At 47.8% G+C, this 20,721-nt stretch overlaps 1 protein-coding gene across 1 annotated transcript in view; it reads left to right on the top strand.

Moving 5' to 3' along the window:
• Nucleotides 1-17,577: 17,577 nt before the first annotated feature.
• The window catches only part of KIF26B (kinesin family member 26B), a gene marked incomplete at both ends in the record, with an annotated part of 493,633 nt that continues 490,489 nt past the window's right edge, over nt 17,578-20,721 (top strand). Inside the window, 2 exons of the mRNA XM_082833473.1 lie at nt 17,578-17,640; nt 18,464-18,865. Coding sequence (XP_082689599.1) covers nt 17,578-17,640; nt 18,464-18,865 — 465 coding nt within the window. The remainder of the gene's footprint in view (nt 17,641-18,463; nt 18,866-20,721) is intronic.

The following is a 20,721-nucleotide window of genomic DNA, read 5'->3' as shown; positions in this document are numbered from 1 at the left end:
AGGAAAGGAGCCCACAGCAGACAGTCATGGGGATTTGGAGAAGATAGTGCATCCGGGTGGAGGCATCAAAGAAGGGCTTCCTGGAGGAAGTGGCATTGAAGCTGGACATTGTAGGAGGGAGGACTGAATATGTGGTGATAGGACGAAGGCCATTCTAGGCAAAGGCAAAAACAGATGCATGGGTGAGAGGTTGCACAGCGTGTGTGTGTGGAAATAATGAGGGGCTCAGCTTGGTTGGACGTTAGAGTGTGTGGAAGAAAGTAGTTGAGATTAAGTGTGGAGAGGTTAGGTTGGGGCCGGCTCAGGGAGGCCCTTGAAGGTCACGCAAAGGAGTTTGTTGTGCAGATCCATCGTTCCCAGATTAGGAGGGAACACACAGCCCCAGGAGGGTCGTTTGAGAGTCTCCAGGAGTGGAGGTAGTTGGAAATAGCCCCTCCAAAGGGTGTCATATGTCCACTGAGCCATCCCTCCTACCCAAGGACTGATGCCCTAGCAAAAGGGGACTGTTAAACCTCTGAGCAGGGGGTGATCTGTCTGCATCTCCTTGTAAGACTTACTGGGGTGGGGCAAGACCAGAGGCAGAATCCTGTGGGGACACCACCACCAACACCCTAGTTATGAGGAAATGAGTGCTGACCAAGGGGAATGGCCATGGGAAGAGAAAAGAGGAAAGCAACTGGCTCTGAGAACTGCTCTGTGAACAGGGACCGAACTGTCAGGCTCCAGGGCCGGATTCGGTGGGAAAGCTTTCCTTGCTGACATTCACTCTTTATTTAGGTTGAGACAATGTGTACAAGATTCTCTCAGCATCTTACCTTGTAGCATTTTAGCTGGTGAATTGCCGATTCTGAGGGTGTGTAGATGGGTGACTGAGATGCTCGTTTGTTCTCTGATGGTGTTCTTAGACTCTTGAGTTGTTTTCTGTTTCACTGACATTGGGGGAAGGCAGGATGAGTGTCCAAATCTTCCTTGTTTCTTTCATCTGGATGATGGAAAGATTTAAATGTTTCACCAGTCCCTTGTTGACACGCCAGCTGTAGTGAGGCCTGCGAGGTGCTGAGGGCAGGAGTGGGAGGGGCGGATGGGATGGGAGAACATGCTGGAAGGGAGACACTGCTGTGGGCTGATGTATTAGCTCAGCTTTCCACAAAGTAGTCCCTTCATCCAGCTCAGGTCAAAAAATCTAGGAATCATTCTGATTTTTCTTTTTTTTTTTTTAATTGTTGACTTCTGACAGTTGCCTTTTAAAAAATTTTTATTTATTTATTTATTTTTGGCTGTGTTGGGTCTTTGTTTCTGTGCGTGGGCTTTCTCTAGTTGTGGCGAGCGGGGGCCACTCTTCATCGTGGTGCGCGGGCCTCTCACTGTCGTGGCCTCTCTTGTTGCGGAGCACAGGCTCCAGACGCGCAGGCTCAGTAGTGGTGGCTCACGGGCCTAGTTGCTCCGTCGCATGTGGGATCTTCCCAGACCAGGGCTCGAACCCGTGTCCCCTGCATTGGCAGGTGGATTCTCAACCACTGCGCCACCAGGGAAGCCCTAGGAATCGTTCTTTGCCTCCTCTTGTTCTCTCTTCCTCATTCAGTCTGCCAAGTCCTACCTTCAAAACATGGCAGCCAACAAGGAGAACCTTGAGGACATTATGCTAAGTGAAAAAAGACAGTCACGGAAAGGCAAATACTGTGTGATTTCATGTGGATGAGGCATCTAGAGTAGTCAGATCATAGAGACAGAAGGTAGAACGGTGGTTGCCAGAAGCTGGGGGGAATAGGGAGTTAGGTGGGTACAGAGTTTCAGTTTGGGAAGACGAAAAAATTCTAGAGGAAGATGGTGGTGATGGTTTTCAACATTGTGAATGCGCTTTAGTGCCGCTGAACCGCACACTTCAAAGTGGTTAAGATGGTAAATTTGATGTTATGTATATTTTACCGCATTTTATGTTATGTATATTTTACTTTTTTAAGAAAGTGCACCTACACATAGATTCCGAGAAGATAGGAAACATGGTCAGCACTGACCACCGCCACGGCTACCAGCCTGGTCCAGGCTGCCTTGATCTCTCATCTGGGCTAGGGCAACAACGTTCTACCTGGTCTCCGCTTCTGCCTTGGCCCCCAACTCTCTATTCCCAACGTGGTAGTCAGAGCGATCTGAATGAAACATCAATCAGATTGTGTCACTCCTCTGTCTAAAGACCTCCGAATGGCTCCTCACGTTACTTGGAGAGGCTGGGCTAGCTCCCTGCACCCCTCTGCGGTCACTTCTTACTGTTCTCCTTTGCTCTGGTTTTGCAGCCACAGTGAGGCTTGACTCCGCTATTCCCTCAATAGGCCAAGCACCTCAGGGCCTTTGCTCCTGCCATCTCCTCTGCCTGAAGTACTCTGCCCCAGACAGCTGCATCCCTGTTCCCTATTTCCTTCAGGTCTCAGCTCAAATTTCACCTTAGCAAGGAGCCTTCCAGGGCTACCCTACAATAGTGCCCCTTACCCCGTCCCACACTGTCTGTCCTCCTTGCCCTGAACTTATCAACCCCTGCCATATTTGTTTGTTTACTCATTTATCTCCAGTATGTTGCCCCACAAAAATGTAAGTTCCAGGAGGGCAGGTCTTTTTTGGTTTGGTTTGCTGCAGTTTTCCTAACACCCGGAATAGTGCCTTGACTGTCTTAGGTACTCAGTAAATAACTGTTGAATGAATGAGTATGTTGAGACTTCTCACTCCTTAGGCAATGAACCGATCAGGAAAACAGAAACCACTCTAGGTATTTCAAGCAATAAGAGACTTGACACAAGGAATAGAGGGCTTGCAAAATCTCTGGAAGAGTGGAGGTATAAAGGTGAGGGAAAACCATCATGAGCGCTCAGGCCCACCACTAGCTTATGGAAAATCAGGGAATTTCAGAACCTGCAGGAACAGTTGCCAGTGTCACATTTGCCTGCAGCATGGAGGCGGGCCTTTACTGGGGAAATGTGTGAAGGCAGAGCTCGTGTGTGTGGGTCACGTTTGCCTGTTCCTGACGGGAGAGCAACGAGATTGCTTCCTTCTCCCAAATATCACACAAGCTAACCTGGAATCCTCCTGGTTGCTATGGTGGAAAATGTAGTCCCCAGGTTTCTAGCCCCTGCTAAGGGGGAATCTACAAGGGTAGAGAATGCGGCTGAAATTCCATCAAAGGCAGAATATGTCCACCTTCTTTTCTCTTCTTGCTTCCCACCCCCAATTATACTCTTTTAGTGGAAGAATTTCTCCAAGAAAGAGATCAGTGAAGCAGACTGAGTGATTTCAAGGACTGAGGTCTATCAGACTTTCTTGTCCCATGTGATAGGAATGTTCCGCCTCAAATTATCAAAAGGTAATGATTATAATCTAAAATTTATGTAGCTTGTAAATCCACTCTATGTCAATAAAAATTAAAAAGAAATTTGTGGAGCTATCTGCATCAGGTACTGTACTAAGCCTCTCATATACATCACTTAATTGAGCCCTCATGAGGTAAGCATTATTTTGTTTGTTTTTGGTTTTTTTTTTTGCGGTACGCGGGCCTCTCACTGTTGTGGCCTCTCCTGTTGCGGAGCACAGGCTCTGGACACGCAGGCCCAGCGGCCATGGCTCATGGGCCCAGCTGCTCTGCGGCATGTGGGATCTTCCTGGACCGGGGCACGAACCCGTGTCCCCTGCATCGGCAGGCGGACTCCCAACCACTGCGCCACCAGGGAAGCCCCGAGGTAAGCATTATTATTCATCCCCATTTTATAGGTGAGAAAAGAGACTAAGTAACTTGCCCCAGGTTGCATAGCTAGAATTTGAGTCCCTGAGTTTTTTGGGCCTCTCACTGTTGTGGCCTCTCCCATTGTGGAGCACAGGCTCCGGATGCGCAGGCTCAGCGACCATGGCTCACGGGCCCAGCCGCTCTGCGGCACGTGGGATCTTCCCGGACCGGGGCACGAACCCGTGTCCCCTGCATCGGCAGGCGGACTCTCAACCACTGCGCCACCAGGGAAGCCGTGGAGCCTGAGTTTTTAACCTTTCGATCACTCCTCCCCGCCCACCCCGTGCCCCGCCCTAAGAATTGTGAACACTAGTTCTGAGGCTCTCAGCTGTATGAAGGTGCACGAGGAGGGAACAGTTTTATAAGTCTGGGTAGATTTGTCAGTAACATAAAAATAAAGACTATTTGAATGTAATGCCTGGGAGTTTGAAACATGAGCTAGGAGCAGGTCTCAGGAAGCACGTCCTCTGGGTCAGGGAATCCTGGAACAGCAACATCACTTGCTCACTGTAGCAAAGGGGGTAAGTAGAGAAGGATGGTTTGTGATTTGGAAGGCGAATCCCTTCTTTGCTACTTTAACTTCTTTTGTGATGTTGGGCATATCATTTAGCCTTCCTGTGTTTTGGGGCATCTCACCAGTGCAAGTGAAATAACTACGCCAGCGTTCCTCATAGAAGAATAAGGGCTGAGGGGGATACTAATCACTTGGTATAAATTATTCTGAAAACCCAGCTGCTAAAGAGTGATGTTCTGTGCTGGCATAGAACTGAATATTGGACTAGAGGATCATCTAGGTGTCACTGAAAATTCAACAGTGAAGGGCTTGCCTCCAGTAGCTAAGGAAGATGATTACACAGTCTGCTGGATTTTTCAGTCATTATTTTGGCCTTGAAAGCCTGCACTTTCTTAGCTCTAATATAAACCCATCACTCCTAAATCTTAACCTCCTAGAACGAGGTATATTCCTGTCTTTGTTCTCACCCCTGGAAATGCACTTACTGAAAACGGTCTTGTTTTACCATAGTTATTTTTATAATTACTTGGGATTGCTCACTACATTTGTCTTTTGGGCTATAAGATGTTCAGAACAGAATGCAATGTTCAAGGTAAATTTCAAGTGACCTTTTTCACTTGAAAAGCGCAGCACTTGAATAGTGGTACACATTCATTTCCACCATACGCATGTATTAAGAGCCACACCCAGCACTGTGCTGAGTGTTAGGGACATAAATATTAAGGATGTGTCCACTGGTCTTAAGAAGCTCATAATCTAACAGGCGTCGTGCACACAATTTTGAAATATTAAATGGATGCCTCCCACCTTGAGTTGGAGCTCTGTAGTCGCTCTGTAGTTAACAATCATGTTGCACCTTAGCACTGCACTGTGGCTTTAGAACTCTTTAGGAGTAATCCATTCAATAGAGAAAGGATGGCAACTGAAAACAGATACATGGACAGCTCACGCGTAGTTATATTGTTATACAGCTATCTGCTTAATGCTTAGTAATTAGGGATATTGGGAGGATAAGACTGCCGTCCCAGAGAGGCTGTAGAGAACGTAAGTTGGACTAATTGGGAAAAGCTTCCTGCAGGAGGTGGGTCTGCTTTAATATAGCCAAAGTTTATATTAATTCTGAGCCTATTGTCTCATGCTTGTTTTTAGGGAAAACTTCTTTCTAATTGTCTACCATTCAGAATCTGGATTCAAAATCTGTCTCCTTGATGCAGGAAGTTTGCTGTTTTGGGCTTGCCTTTGTGCCTTTTATTTTCTCACACTTTTGAGACTCTGCATTTTCACACGTTATTTCACTTTTTTCAGGACTGTTGGCAACACCTCTCAATTTAGCACAGCTCTGTATTTCACTAGTCCTCGTTTACTCCTCCTTAAAGATCACTCATTAAGATGACAACTAAGGCCTCAGGCCTCCCTGCCTTGGGGCTGTGGGCCGCACATCACATTTTGCAGCTCAGAAACCTGGGCTGTACTTTCAATCCGTGCCCCCGGGTGCGTCTGAGAGATGAGATTTGCTAGGATTTGCTTCAGTAAAAGCTTTTGCAAGGTAAATACCTGTCACCTCTTGTGGGGTCTCTTCATCTGTCAAACAAGTGGAACTCTCCAAAGGCAATCTGTGTGCTAGGCTTGGCTTCTGTTCTGTAAGACCTAGGTGTTTATTGCCTCTCATTCTTCTGAACCACTGGAGGAATACTTTTCTTTCTTTAGTATACGTTCAGAGTTCTCGACAGGGAGTGAAGCTGGTCATACGAGAGACCCATTGAACCGAGGCTACACGATATTTCTTCGTATCCCCTCCACTAGGAACACTGAGGCCTCTGGTTTTTCTTATTGCTTCTTTAGTTGCCTGTGGCTCTGTCCTCATTGTCCGGGGCCTGAAAAAGCGCACTAGCAGGACCCAGCGTGCAGGAGGCATTAACTGATGACTGGTCTTCCTCGTGTACTCCAGGCAGCCCTGGGACTGACATTTCACCCTGCTGCCTGCTGTTCTGTGGACAGTCAGATGAGCCAGTTAGCCAGACGGCCACGGGTTCTCTGGGCACATTAGTATTATTCTCCTGGGACTTGGTTTCCTCATCCTTAATGTGGGACTGAGAAGGCTGCCTCTCGCACAGGTGGCTGCAAGGAATTAGAAACCAATAAAGGGATTGCTTAGCATATGGCTGAATGTCAAGGGCAATAGAAATGCTTAATTTCATTTATTTAATAGTAGTTGGATGGCCACGTGAACGTTGCTGTGGAAACCATAATTCCTGAATTCTCTGACACTTATCTGTGTTTTGCTTTTAAAAGAGGCTTTACATTTAAATCCTGTAGTTTTTTTTATATTAGAAAAGTAGCAGGAAGGATCACAGCTTGATCTCATTCACTACCTTTTTATAAGAAACAGTGTGGGCTGCCACTGCTTCCCCACCAAGGAACATCTGTTGTCCAGTTACTCTCACCTGATCACTCTTTTTTTTTCAAGGTCATGTCTCCATCCATCCATCTATCCATTCATCCATCTATCCATCCATCCATCCATCACACTGCATTTCCAACTCATGAGTTGAATGGGGCAAATGCAAGTAGATCAGAACTATTGATCTTCTAGCAGGTATAGAACAGAGAGGGTGTCTTTGGTGATGCAGATGTGTGATGGCAGATCTCGTAGAGCTGGTGAGATCAAGGGGGGGTGGGGGGCAACCGAGGGCATGGCTGCAGTGAAAGTGGAGGCTTCAGCAGTTCAGAGGACCAGGGGCTCCTCAGGCTGGTGCCTGGGGGCTCAGGCAACACATAGCTGGGAGATGACCATCTAGGGTGTGGGCAACAACAGGACTGGTTAGAAAAATTGGTCTTGATTCTAAGCTCTCACTGGAGGAACTTGTGGAATCCCACATCTCCTGCAAGTGCCTCTCTCCCTCAAGCAGGATCCTCATATGGCTACCTGTCCTCCACCACGGCTGTGAAGCCCTCCCCTGGACTGCGTGTGCCTCTCTGCCCATCACCTCTTGTGGTTGACTGTGGAGCTCATTCCCAGAGCCTGCTTCCAGCCACTGCTGCCCCTGCCGACGCTCGCTCACCCCCTCCTCCCGGCCACAGTGACCCTCATCTGGCAGTCCCTTACAGAGATCCTAATATCACAACTGTTCTTCTTAAGCACCTGTTCTCAGTTTTTTTCATGGCTCTTCTATTCCCACCAGCGGTCAGCCAGGGTCTCTTGACGTTCTTCTCAGTGCTGGTCAATGTGAAGAGAGACCCTATGGGATTCCAGCTGGAGCTGCCGGAATTCCTGAAGTGGGCACACAGGTCAACCCTCTCTCTGGGAATTTTGCTTCAGAGGGAAAATGCAATTGGATTATTGTGGCTATATCTTTTCTAAATCAAACACATCATATTCCTCCCATTTTCCTTGTTGTCGAAAATGCTATTTCAGCTCACATGCCTGAAAATCACCCTTGACTCCTCAAGTGTCCTCCTTCCATTCATTTGGTCTCTAAGCCTAGCTGATTGAGTGCTGATAGCCTGAAACGAATCCCTCATTTCCATCCCATTTTACCTCTCCCATCACTTTTTGTTTAACAGTTAATGCTTAATATTTGTTTATTTGGCTGCATCAGGTCTTAGCTGTGGGCTCTAGAGTACACGGTAGCCCCGTGGCATGTGGGATCTTCGTTCCCCGACCGGAGATCAAACCCGCATTCCCTGCATTGGAAGGCGGATTCTTAACCACTGGACCACCAAGGAAGTCGCTCCCATCACTTTTTAAAAACAGCTTTAGTGAGATATATTTTACATATAATAAAATTCACCTTACACAAGTGCACTTTTTTTTGATAAATTTACTGAGTAGCGCAGCTATCCCCATAAATCAGTTTCAGAACATTTTCATCACTCCAATAAGATCCCTCATGCCCACAGTTAATCCCTGTTCCTAACCCCAGCCCCAGGCAACCACTAGTCTGCTTTCTGTCTCTATAGATTTGCCTTTTCTGAAAATTTCACATAAATGGAATCATAAGATATATGATTTCTCATGTCTGGTTTCTTTCACTTAGCCCAATGCTTTTGAGGTCTGTCCACATTGTAGCATGTATCAACACTTCCTTCCCTTTTATTGCTAAATAATATTCCATTGTATGGATATATTACATTTTGTCTATCCCTTCACCAATTGATGGACATTTAGGTTGTCTCTACATTTTGGCTATTAGTGGCCGCATCATTTTACATCCCCCCAGCAAGTGTACGAGGGCTCCCATTCCTCCATATCGTCAGCAAGAGTTGCTATTGTCTGCCTTTGTGATTATACTCATTCCAGTGAGTATGAAGTGGTATCTCATTGTGGTTTTTCATTTTCATTTCCATAATGACTAAGGATGTTAAGCATTGTTTCATGTGGTTTATTAGCCATTTATATAGCTTTGATGAAACACTGTCCACATCTTTTGTCTTTAGGTGGTTTGTTTCCTAATCATCGAATTCTAACACCTCCCATCACCTTTTACCTCCTAACTGGTATGCCTGCTTCCATGTACTTTTTTTTACAAAGTGCTACCAGATTAATGTTATGTGTGGCCTAGGCACCATTCCTCACTTACTCAAAACCCCTCAGTGTTCTCCACTGCCTGAAGTTCAAACTCCTAAACTTGACATTCAAACTATTACACGATGTGATTCCCTCTCTCCATACTCCCACAGGCACTCTGAGTTCTTGAAAAATAGCTCACTTGTGACCTCCCTGCCCTTTCCTTCTGGGTGTTTGTCTCGTGTCTGATGTCCTTCCCACCCTCCCTAGTCTCTGACCCACCCTGCAAGGCCCAGTCAAGCCACTTTCTCAAGGGTCCCCTCACTGACTCCTCCTGGGGGACTCTCCCACCTTTCTCTGACTACCCTGACTCCTTGTTTCCTTTGTCCTGCTGAACTGCTGACCTGGCCTGCCTCTAAACTGAGTGCTGTTTCAGGACTTTTCAATAAAAATGTTTCCCAGCACCCAACACATAATGATATTCTGCTCCAGCTCTGTTAGAAGTTCATCAGAACAGTCATCAAGTAGATAGGCAGTGGTTCTGTTTTACTTTATGTCCTGGACTTCACAGCCTTTTATTTATATATTCATTTATTTTTGGCTGCATTGGGTCTTCGTTGCTGCACATGGGCTTTCTCTAGTTGCAGTGAGTGGGGGCTACTCTTTGTTGCAGTGCGCGAGCCTCTCATTGCGGTGGCTTTTCTTGTTGCGGAGCGTGGGCTCTAGGCGCACGGGCTTCAGTAGTTGTGGCACACAGGCTCAGTAGCTGTGGCTCATGGGCTTTAGAGCACAGGCTCAGTAGTTGTGGCGCACGGGCTTAGTTGCTCCACGGCATGTGAGATCTTCCTGGACCAGGGATCAAACCTGTGTTCCTTGCATTGGCAGGTGGATTCTTAACCACTGCACCACCAGGGAAGTCCCTTCACAGCCTTTTAAAGTCTCACCTGTCACCAACATGTGCTGCACCTCTGATCCTGCAACTGTGTGTGGCTCCTGGTTGGAGACCAAAGAAGGGCCTGTATTTCTTCCCTGGTGCTCCCCCAGCTGGGTCTCTGTCTTGGGCAAGTCACCTCACCTCTAAAGGGCTCTGGGGTCCCCCTCTTATATTCCTAACTCCAAATTTAGTAAGTTGTAAAACATAAATGATGTATGATTATTTTTTTCTTTTTTTTGGTAAAGCGCTCTGAAGTCTTATTTTGTTGTAAAATATTTATTTTTTAAAATTTTATTTATTTATTTATTTTTTGGCTGCGTTGGGTCTTCGTTGCTGTGTGCGGGCTTTTATCTAGTTGTGGCGAGCGGGGGCTACTCTTCGTTGTGGTGCGTGAGCTTCTCATTGTGGTGGCTTGTCTTGTTGAGGAGCACAGGCTCTAGGCACGTGGGCTTCAGTAGTTGTGGCACGTGAGCTCAGTAGTTGTGGCTCACGGGCTCTAGAGCACAGGCTCAGTAGTTGTGGCGCACGGGCTTAGTTGCTCCGCGGCATGTGGGATCTTCCCGGACCAGGGCTCGAACCCGTGTCCCCTGCATTGGCAGGCAGATTCTTAACCACCGTGCCACCAGGGAAGTCCCAAAATATTTATTTTTAATCACCAATATTCTCAACCCATCTCTCTCTCCAGCTATGGTGGTTTTTTGTTTTTGTTGTTTGTTTTTGTATCCTGGCTTTGTCTAGGGATGCAGGTACGTGTGTGTGTGTGTGTGTGTGTGTGTGTGTGTGTGTGTGTGTGTGAACACTTATGGCCATGGATGTTCATGGGGCATCCACCTCCTTTACCCTCTAGCTCTTTGTGAGCCCTTTTCTAAAAATTGAAACTTGGGCTTCCCTGATGGCGCAGTGGTTGGGAGTCCGCCTGCTGATGCAGGGGACGCGGGTTTGTGCCCTGGTCCTGGAGGATCCCACATGCCGTGGAGCGGCTGGGCCCGTGAACCATGGCCGCTGAGCCTGCGCGTCCGGAGCCTGTGCTCCTTAACAGGAGGGGCCACAACAGTGAGAGGCCCGCATACTGCCAAAAAAAAAAAAAAAAAAATTGAAACTTGCTTTAATTTCCTTTTTATATTTTAGTAACTTTTCTTATAATAGTAATAATGATGATGTTAAACTTCTCTCAGAAAACATAGAATTGAAAACTCCCAGAAAGAGCTGTTATACTCAATATTTTGATGTTAGATTCTAGTCTTTTTTCTGTTGCATATATAATTTTCTTTTGGTTTCACTGAATTATCATTTTAATGTACATACTTAACTTTTTAAAATACTTAAAACTATGATATCATCAACATCTTTCCATTTTTTCCAAAAAATTATTCTTTTATGAAAACATTTTTAATGGCTGCATGGTATTCCACCATCTGACTACTGTAAGTTATGAAACCTATCCCCTACTGATACACACGTAAGTTGTTTCTCTTCCTTCACTGTTATAAACAGTGATGCATAGAAAGCTGTGATCCCTTTCCAAAGCAGGCTACTTCTTGTGGTAAGTGGCAGCACAGTCCATAGTCATCACACCTGGTGCCCAGTGTCAGTGGGCGAGCACTCATTGTCTGAGCTTCCTCTCTGTTTTTAATAATTAGTCTTTTCTCCCCCCACCACCCACAAACCAAACAAAAAAAACCTCTAGCCACACAAATTTGGTTCACACCATTTCTCTTTCTATACCTTTATTTTCTGAACTGTCTGAACTTTGGACAGGAATCAAACTTGGAATTTAGCATGAAAGGAATTCATGAGCATAAAACGATTAATGATTGAAATGATCATCTAAGAGTGGAAAGCCTTCCTTAGCTTGCAGGATAACAACCCTTCTCTTGCAGTGGCCAAGTACACAAATTAAAGTTATCAGCTTGCTGATGACTCTTTGGCAGCCCACACATGGTCATATGGTTCCCCAGAACACCAGTAGATCATATGCAAATATTGTTTGCATATTCATCAAGATACCACATGGACGGTGTAAGCTGCTTTGATTCTCTTTCAAGGAGAAATGCAGGCGCCTCTGGCACATGCACTCCACTGGCTCCGTTGGCATGTTGGTGCCTGAACCAACATGGAAATTATTCAAAAGAAAAATATTAAAGAGGAGTGAAATCTATCATAGTCTGCCCTCTGCTTAGCAATTAGAAGTTGCCAGCCTGATTTTGGTTTTTTATTTCTGATTTATACTTTTAGGCTTTCAAAAACATGGTGACATAATATATTTTAGCTATAAAATTTATTAGCTACTCACCCCTGAGGTATAAATAATGAGAAAGCTAAATTGCATTTTCTGAAAATATAAAAGTCCCACGAAACACTCCCAAAGAAGTTACATCTGTTTAATAAGTAAGCAACAAGGAATATGGAATAAGAATTTCATTCTTAGCCAGGTAATGGACCTTAACTTTTTTTTTTGCACTTTGTACTTATGAATATAGCAGGGAGATACTGTTTTTCACCCAGGGGTATCAATGGAGTAAATAAATTTGTGTTAATAGAAGCTCTGGGTTTTTGGAAGCCAGTATGTAATTTTTTCATTTATAAAATGAGTGTTGTTTTTTTTTAACCTAAATCTTGAAGTAATTCCATTAACACCCTCAAATATACAAGCACACCTAATTTTACTGTGCTTCACAAATAATGTTTTTTGTTTGTGTTTTTTTACAAGTTGAAGGTTTGTAACCCTGCATTGTCAGATGATACATTTTTAGCAGTATTTTTATAAATTAAGGTATGTACGTTTTTTAAACATGCTATCGCACACTTAATAGACTACAGTATAGTGTAAAGGTAATTTTTATATGTACTAAGAAACCAAAACTTCACGTGACTCACTTTATTGCAATATTTGCTTTATTGCGGTGGTCTGGAACTGAACTGACGCATGCCTACATAGATCTAGAGACTTCTATCTATCTAACAGTGAGGGCTTGGGTTGCATCATTAAAAAACTTCAGTTAGATAGAAAATAAAGGTACAGCTAGTTTCATTAAAGACTAACTCTTTAGGCTGCTAACTCACAAAATAAAAGCTACAAGAATTCTAAAAACCTAAGGTCAACTTGAAAAAGCCACCATTAAGCTAAAATTAGGGAGTGCGTTATAAACAACTGAATTTCCAGAAGAAAACAATTACAAGCTGGATAACAACAACAACAGAAACCTATTTAAAGGCACTGGAGAGTGGCCAAAAACGGGCACTGGAGGGGATTCAAGGATTCAATCCTTGAAAGAAGGGTTACATGGGTTTTTCCAGTCTGCTGGGCACAGTGGCTGTAACTCAAGGTGAAAGCCAGTCTTATTGGTTAGAGGCATTTCGTGGTGGAGTTTAGGGCTGTAGCTGGAAAGGAAGGAGAAAAATCCCAGAAAGGAGAGAGTCAACGTGAGGCAGCTCTAAAATCCACATTTCATTTCCCTCAACTCCTTGGCTCATATTTTTGAATTCTGCCTACGTGGAAGAGCTACAAGAAGTCCAGGGGAAAGAGCATCTAGAAGCTGAAAGAGTGGAGCAGAGATTTCAGCTGCTGTCACTGCAGGGGAGCAGAGCTTGGAGTTGAAGTCCCTAGTTAGAGGGGCCTGGTAAGCACTTCAGACTTTCCACAAAAACCCTAGAAGGGCCATACTTTAGGGGTAAAGAACAAGTCCCAGGACTAAGGGCGAAAACTAAACAGAACTAATTGCTCTAACAAAGTATAAAGCCAAGCCTCTACAAGTTTAAGGTGACCCACCACTAACTTAACTGTCTACTAGAACAAAATCAGTACTTTTCAAAGGAAGATAATAGAATCTAACATCTCTATGATGTCATATCCACAATATTCAGCATACAGTTAAAATTTAGTGGATATGAAAAGAAACAGAAAGATGTGATTCAGAGTCAAGAGAAAAATCACTTAATAGAAAGGGACCCCCAAATGAGCCAGATGTTGGAATTAGCAGGCAAGAAATGTAAACCTCTCATTATAACTATGTTCACAGATTTAAAGGAAAAAGAAGCAGAGAAAGGGAAACTATGTATGTACATATTGAAAAGTACAGTATCTGAAATGAAGAATTCATTGGATAGGCTTGACAGAGATTGGAGATAGCAGAAGTAAGGGTCAGTGAACTTAATAAAGGGTCAATAGAAAGTATCCAGTCCGAAGAATAAAGGGGTAAAGATTGAAATAATTAACAGAGCCTCAGCAACTGGTGGGACAATTCAAATAGTGTCATAATATACATGTAATTGGAGTCCCAGAAGGAGAGAAAAGACAGAAAAAATTCCATAAATAATGGCTGAAATTTCCCCAAACTTGGTGAAAAACTTACAAGTCAAGTTATAGGTCCTAGAAATTCAGCAAACCCTAAGCAGGATAAATACAGAGAGACCCACATCCAGGAGCATCGTAGCCAAACTGCTGAAAACCAATGGTAAAGAGAAAATCTTCAAAGCATCCAGAGAAAAAGGACACATTACACATAGGGGAATTCCCATAAGAATTAATGCTGGCCTCTGATCAGAAGCAAGGAAGGCTTCTAATCTGAAGGCAATGAACATGTTGAAAGGGTGGAAAGAAAAATAACTGTCAACCAAAAACTCTGCATCCAGTTAAACTATTCTTCAAGCTCCGAAGTGAAACAAAGACATCTTCAGATAAGCAGAAGCTGAGAGAATTTGTTGCCCAGAGACCCTCAGTATAAGAAATGCTAAAGGAAGTTCTTCAGTCTGAAGGGAAATGACCCAGCTGGAAAGTTGGCTCTATAGGAAAAAAATGGAGTTCCCCAAATGATAAAATTGGGTAAATATAAAAAACCCCACATATTTAAAATGTTCTAGTTTCACGAAAAGACAACAAATTGTTTAAAGTAAAATTGAGAAGATTGTATTATGGGTTTTACAATGTATGTAGATATAAAATACATCAAATAGTAGCACAAAGGAGGGAGGCAAAATGGAATTATACTGTTGCGAGTTTCTTACATTTTAGGTGAAGTGGCACAAAGTTAACTCTTAAGTAGCCCAAGTTAAAGATGCATATTATAATCCTTACAGCTAAAAGGCCAATAGAAGGATGAAAGCGGAATAACTAAAAAAAAAAATAAATCAATTAACAAAAAGAAGGCAGAAGAGACAGGAATGAAAAACAGAGTACACACAGAAAACAGATCGATATTAGCAACAACATGAAGCTCAAAAACCTCACGTTAAGCAACAAAAGCCAAACACGAAAGAATACACGCTGCATGGACTTTACCGATAAAAAGTTCAAGGTCAGGTAAAACTAATTTATGGTGATAGAAATCAGAGCTGTGATTGTGTACCAGGGATGGGGATCACCTGGGAAGAGGAAGGTAAGAACTTTCTGGAGCGATGGAAATATATAACTTGATTGTGGTGGTGGCTTACCTGGGAGTGTACAGTTATCAAAATTCAGAGAATTGTACACTTAAAAAAATTGTGCGTTTCACAGTATGTAAATTTCACACCCATTTTTTAAAGCATCAAATCAAACTCTCTTGCGGGGCTTCTGGTTGTAAACTTTGATCGACAGAGGGCGCTCCGAGCTCACCAAACACGCTTTGGAGCCCCATCTACTTCGGGATGCAAATCAGACCACCTCGGGTCTCCTCTGTCTCCAAGGTGAATTTCCCAGCTCCCCAATACTCTTCCTCGACACCACTCCTTCCCCACCCTCGGCTCACTGGCTTCTGCATTTCACCTCGCCACACGCTGCTTTTCGGCAGATGAGCAGTGCGTAGCTAATGGCTATGCTATTTTCGCAGCATCTCCGCGGAATACAGATGGGGATGGAAGCTGGCTGGTGTTGCCCGGAGGTGTACCTGACCCCTAAGGTCTTCTCTTGATATGATCACTTTTAAATGGGAAGTAGGAACGTAATGGAAACTTCCACACTGTTTTCGACATCTACATTTTGACCTTCTTACCTCGCTTTAGTGCCTGTGAAACATTCCCACGCAAGGGCTGCGGCGGGAAGGGGTGGGCGGAGGGCAGTGCGAGGGATGCGCGGAAGGAATTTTCCCTGAGGAAAGCAGGTGTGGGGCGGCGTTGCCACAGGGCTCCAGCACCCCAGGATATTGTCTTCCTGCCCCCTCCATATCTCAGAGGGAAGCTAGAGGCTGGAAAGCCCCAGGCGTCCTTTGCGCCCTCGCATGCCCCCAGGCCAGGTTCCTCCCGGGCGCGGAGATGCCATTACACCTCACGTGATCACCGCACGGGGCTGGTCCTTTCAAGAGGCGTCTCGCGGGGTGTTAATTAAAGGTCACAACAAAACAGACCTGCGGGCTCACCAGAAGAAATGTCCTCCCGGGAGATGAAAAATGACACCCCGGAGCAGCTACGTGTGGAGCCCGGCAAATGCCGGCTTCCTGCGCTCCAGGCGCTGCGCCGGGGGCGGAGGGGGACTGGAGAAGGCGATGACTGGGTTCTCCCGGGACACGGCGGGCCCTGCGCGCTGGAAGAGCAGGAAGGGGGATGCCGAGGGGACCCCCGGCCAAGGCGAGGCCAAGGCCAGCTTGCACACACCCCTTTCCAGGCCCACGCCGTCTGCGCCGAGCGTGTGCCGCGCGGCAAGTCCCTCAGTTTCCCTGCCCAGCGGCGGCCCTTTGCTCCCAGGGCTCGCGCGGCCCAGCCCTGGGCGGCTAGGCACAGCACACACTGGGTCGCAGGCGGGCCGGGGCGAAGGACCTGTTCTCCCGCTGCGCTCGGGAGGGTGGCCCCCAGGCCGGCCGGGCTTGGTAGGGCAATTCCAGAAAAGGTTTGCAGGGCAGGTCTAGGAGAACAAAGGCCGGGGGGAGGACCCGGCATATTTGTGGACTTGTTTGTGACTCAATCCCTCTTACACGGCGTTTCAAAGGCAGAACTGCAAGCCTTGCCAGGAAGAGAAAGAACTTGGGGGCGGGGAGGCTCGGGCGCATTTCTGTCCGGTCGCGCTCGCTCGGCGCTGCCCCCAGCTCCAGGCTCGCGCAGTGCTGTTTCATTAGAGCCCTGGATCCGGGCCACTCACCAGCAACTTCCCCGCAACAGGCGAGATTTACGACCCCCTCCCCCGGCTCTCGGCCTCGCAATGTCAGGCAGGAGCGCCGCAACATAAAATGGATCCCGGCAGACGCGGCGGCTGCAGCCAGGCGGCGGGCTCCCCGGAGGGGCCGCTGTTCGCGAGGCTCCGCGCTGCGCCCCGGCGCACACGCGCGCCCTGACCGCAGACGCCGGCCGGGGCGCCCCGCCGGCCGGGCCACGCCGCCGCCCCTCTCTGCCCTCGCGCAACTGTCAGGCAAAGCGGGCCGGCGGATATTGGCTCCCCAACACGCCGAGGCTCCTCCCCGATCTGGATCTTTATATTTTGGGAGAATTTCTTTGAACTCAGTTACCAAGCTCCGCGAAGGAGACAAGTTCCCAGAGCCGGCTCGCCGGCGGAGGCGAGGCGGGGGGCCCGCCCACCTTGTCTGCAGCTGCCGTGTGCCCCGATTGTACTCGTCTTTTCCCTCGTGGAGGAAAACGGACTCACTAGGCTGAGGAGAATGCCAATTATCTGGATGTGACCGTGAAAAAAGAACGTGTGGTTGGAGAAGGCAGAAGAGGAGGAAACGCATTATTTGAAGAGAAGAATAAACCAGGCATTGCAACCCTTCTGCAAATTAGTGCTGTTACTTCTGAGGTCCATCTGCTTTTATCCCCCCGCCCCCTTCAGTTAAGAAACCTTGACTTGAGGGCCAAGAGACAGCCCCCTACAACTGGACACCCTTCTGGGTTGGAAGACCTTTTGGATGTAGCGTTGGTGGAACATTTAGACACTCTCCTCTGGAAAAGCCACCATGAATTCGGTAGCTGGGAATAAAGAGAGGCTTGCAGTCTCCACCAGGGGCAAGAAATACGGGGTAAGTTGTGATGGGTATAATGCGGAGACGCGTTACCGGACTCTTCCCGGCCAGGGTTCCCCTTTCCGGGTAACGTGTAGCCAGGGCAAGGTGGCCCCGAGCTCTCCTCCCGCTGCTGAGGCGCCTCGGCTGGCCCAGCCGGCGTGCGCGCGCGGAGGCGGGTCCGCCAGCAACGACGCCAGCGCACTCGACTTGCCCTCGGAATTTTTGCAGCCCTCTCGTTCCTTCTCTTCCCCGCATCCCTAACTTTTGCAGCATTCCTGCACTTCCAAGCAGAGTTAAGCCGAATGGGAGGGTTTCCCACGATTTCTCTGCTGTTCTTAAGGGACCGTTTTCCTGGAGGCGGGAGAACCTTTCATTTACCTTCAGGATCCAGAGGGCCTTGCCCTGAATGAATAAAAATCCAAAAGTCATAGCCCCCCCCCCCCGCCCCCCGTCGTCCAGGATCTTAAAAGTGAGCTCTTGCTGGGGTGGGTGCCGGATTCAAAAGCGCGGAGAGCTGAATCCGTGGGTTCCTTTGCAGAAACCATCGAAATTCCTTGAGCGAGTGAGCCCCTCTCCTCCAAACCAGAGGAGTCCGCCGCCTCCCGGGAACCGGTGCAGGGGTCACCCGGGCGACGGGGATTCACTTAAACACAATTAACCAGACATAAGGAGGCAGATTTGGCCGCAGGGCTCAGAGCGGCCCCTAACGTGCGCCCGTGGGCGCTTGGCCGGGTCCTCGGTGGCGCGCAGGTCCCCGGGCAGGCGGGAGGGCGGCCCTGGGCAGAGGCGCGGGAGCCAGCCGCCCTGCGGCCCCTGACACCATGTGTCTCCTCCGCAGGTGAATGAAGTCTGCTCGCCCACCAAGCCCGCGGCGCCCTTCTCCCCGGAAAGCTGGTACCGGAAAGCATACGAAGAGTCGCGCGCCGGGAGCCGCCCCACTCCCGAGGGCGCGGGCTCGGCGCTCGGCTCGTCGGGGACGCCGTCCCCCGGCTCGGGCACCTCGTCCCCGAGCTCCTTCACGGGCTCCCCGGGCCCCGCCTCCCCGGGCATTGGCACCAGCTCGCCTGGCTCCCTGGGCGGCTCGCCAGGTTTCGGCACGGGCTCCCCGGGCTCGGGCAGCGGCGGCGGCTCCTCCCCCGGATCGGACCGCGGCGTCTGGTGCGAGAATTGCAACGCCCGCCTGGTGGAGCTGAAGAGGCAGGCTCTGAAGCTGCTCCTCCCGGGGCCCTTTCCGGGCAAGGTGAGCGCCGCCGGGGACAGGGCTGGGCGGGCAACAACTGCGCGCCTCGCCGCGGCCGTGGATCGGGGGACCTGCAGCGCTGTGCGCTGCTCGGTTCCGGAGAAGGCGTTGGCCGAGCCGGGTCAGCTCCCGGCCTTGGGGGCGACCCTGCACGTCTCCCCCGCCAGACCTTCCCCGGGCGCAGTGCTTGGATGGTGCGTACGCGGTTCCAGGCCTCGCCGCCCACCGGGGCTGCCCAGGTTATTCTTCCTGCTGCCCTCCACTCCTCAGAGTGCCCTTTCTGTGCCCCCAGGACTCGCCCATCCATCCCGTTGGTCCCGCGCGGTGTTGCCTTCGCCCGAGACCCTCTTCCCGGGCGTCCACAGGCCTTTGCCGCGTCGCAGGCCGGGGACACGCTGACACCAGCTACTGGGATTCTTTCCTTTCCGCGCCCCCCTACCGGGGCGACTCCTTAGATTTTTCTCCCCACCCCCATCCGTGATCATTTACAAAAATGTCGGAAGGAGTAGTAGAAGCGGGCTGATAATTAGGAGTTGGCATTTCCCATTGCCTATTCGTGAGCCTTCCTTCCCAGGGCTACCAAAACAGAAACACATATTGGAAAGTCAGCATTTCCTCCTAACCTCTGTGTGTCTATCAGAGGAAGATTAAGGGGTGAGTAGTTCTTTGAGCGGGGCTCCCTCCTGCCTGCACCAGTGCTGAGCACGTTGATTCCTCCATGGCACCCCTGCCAGCGTTGTGTGTGTCCCCAGAGTGTAACACAATGCAGTTGTATTTGCACTGTTCGGTCTAAGTACTATCAAATGATAATATTTACTCTTTCACTTCAAAGAGTTTTTTTATCAGTGCTTAGAGAGAAATATCAAGAACACAGCGTGAATTGCTGTAGAGAATTCTGACCCTGTTCAGTGGGACTTTCTGGTTTGTACTTCTGTGACTTTTGAAGTGAAATGTGATTTTGAGTAGTGGAGTCTAGGAATAGCTGCATCTGCTTGCCGTTTCTGCTTATCCAAATATACACGCATTGATCTTTTCATACGCAAGGGTTAAATTAAACAGATACCCGCAGGAGTTGTAAAATTTGAAATGTGGAAAGTTGCCACCAAGAGAATTGGTTTTATGAATCCCGAATTTATCTCAAGAGTAATTAACTTGTAGATTGTTGTCAGTATGCCATTTTCATAGTTTCATAATAAATCTGTCAGGACACCCCTAAAAGTAAATCTCAGGGACTCTAAAAAGCTTATTTCACTCTTGCATGCCATATCTTCCGATTTAACACTCTCTTCACTCACAGATTTATTTACTCTTGTGATTGTTTATCAATATTATTTGATTATCTACTACACTCAAGGAACTGTGTTAGGCACAGCAATAAAATAACAGGTACACACAGCCCTTGTCCACATGGAGCTTATATTCTAATGGAGGATACAGACATTAACCACAAAATGCACAATTCATAATTTGTTTCCATTTGCGGTGAGTGCTACAGAGGAAGAGTGTGGGATGCTGGAAGTCTGTATAACCAGACTAGACCAGCTGATAAATTTTGAAGAACTTTGGTTCTTTTTTTTTTTAATTTAAGTCTTTTTTTTTAAATTAATTAATTTATTTTATTTATTTTTGGCTGTGTTGGGTCTTCGTTTCCGCTCGAGGGCTTTCTCTAGTTGCAGCGAGCGGGAGCCACTCTTCATCGCGGTGCACAGGCCTCTCACTATCGCGGCCTCTCTTGTTGCGGAGCACAGGCTCCAGACGCGCAGGCTCAGTAGTGGTGGCTCATGGGCCTAGTTGCTGCACGGCATGTGGGATCCTCCCAGACCAGGGCACGAACCCGTGTCCCCAGCATTGGCAGG

This window comes from Leucopleurus acutus (assembly GCF_964270905.1).
Source record: "Leucopleurus acutus genome assembly, chromosome: 2".
NCBI classification, from domain to species: Eukaryota; Metazoa; Chordata; class Mammalia; order Artiodactyla; family Delphinidae; genus Leucopleurus; species Leucopleurus acutus.
The sequence above is the reverse complement of the archived record's forward strand: the minus strand, read 5'-3'. Positions and strand labels throughout refer to the sequence as shown.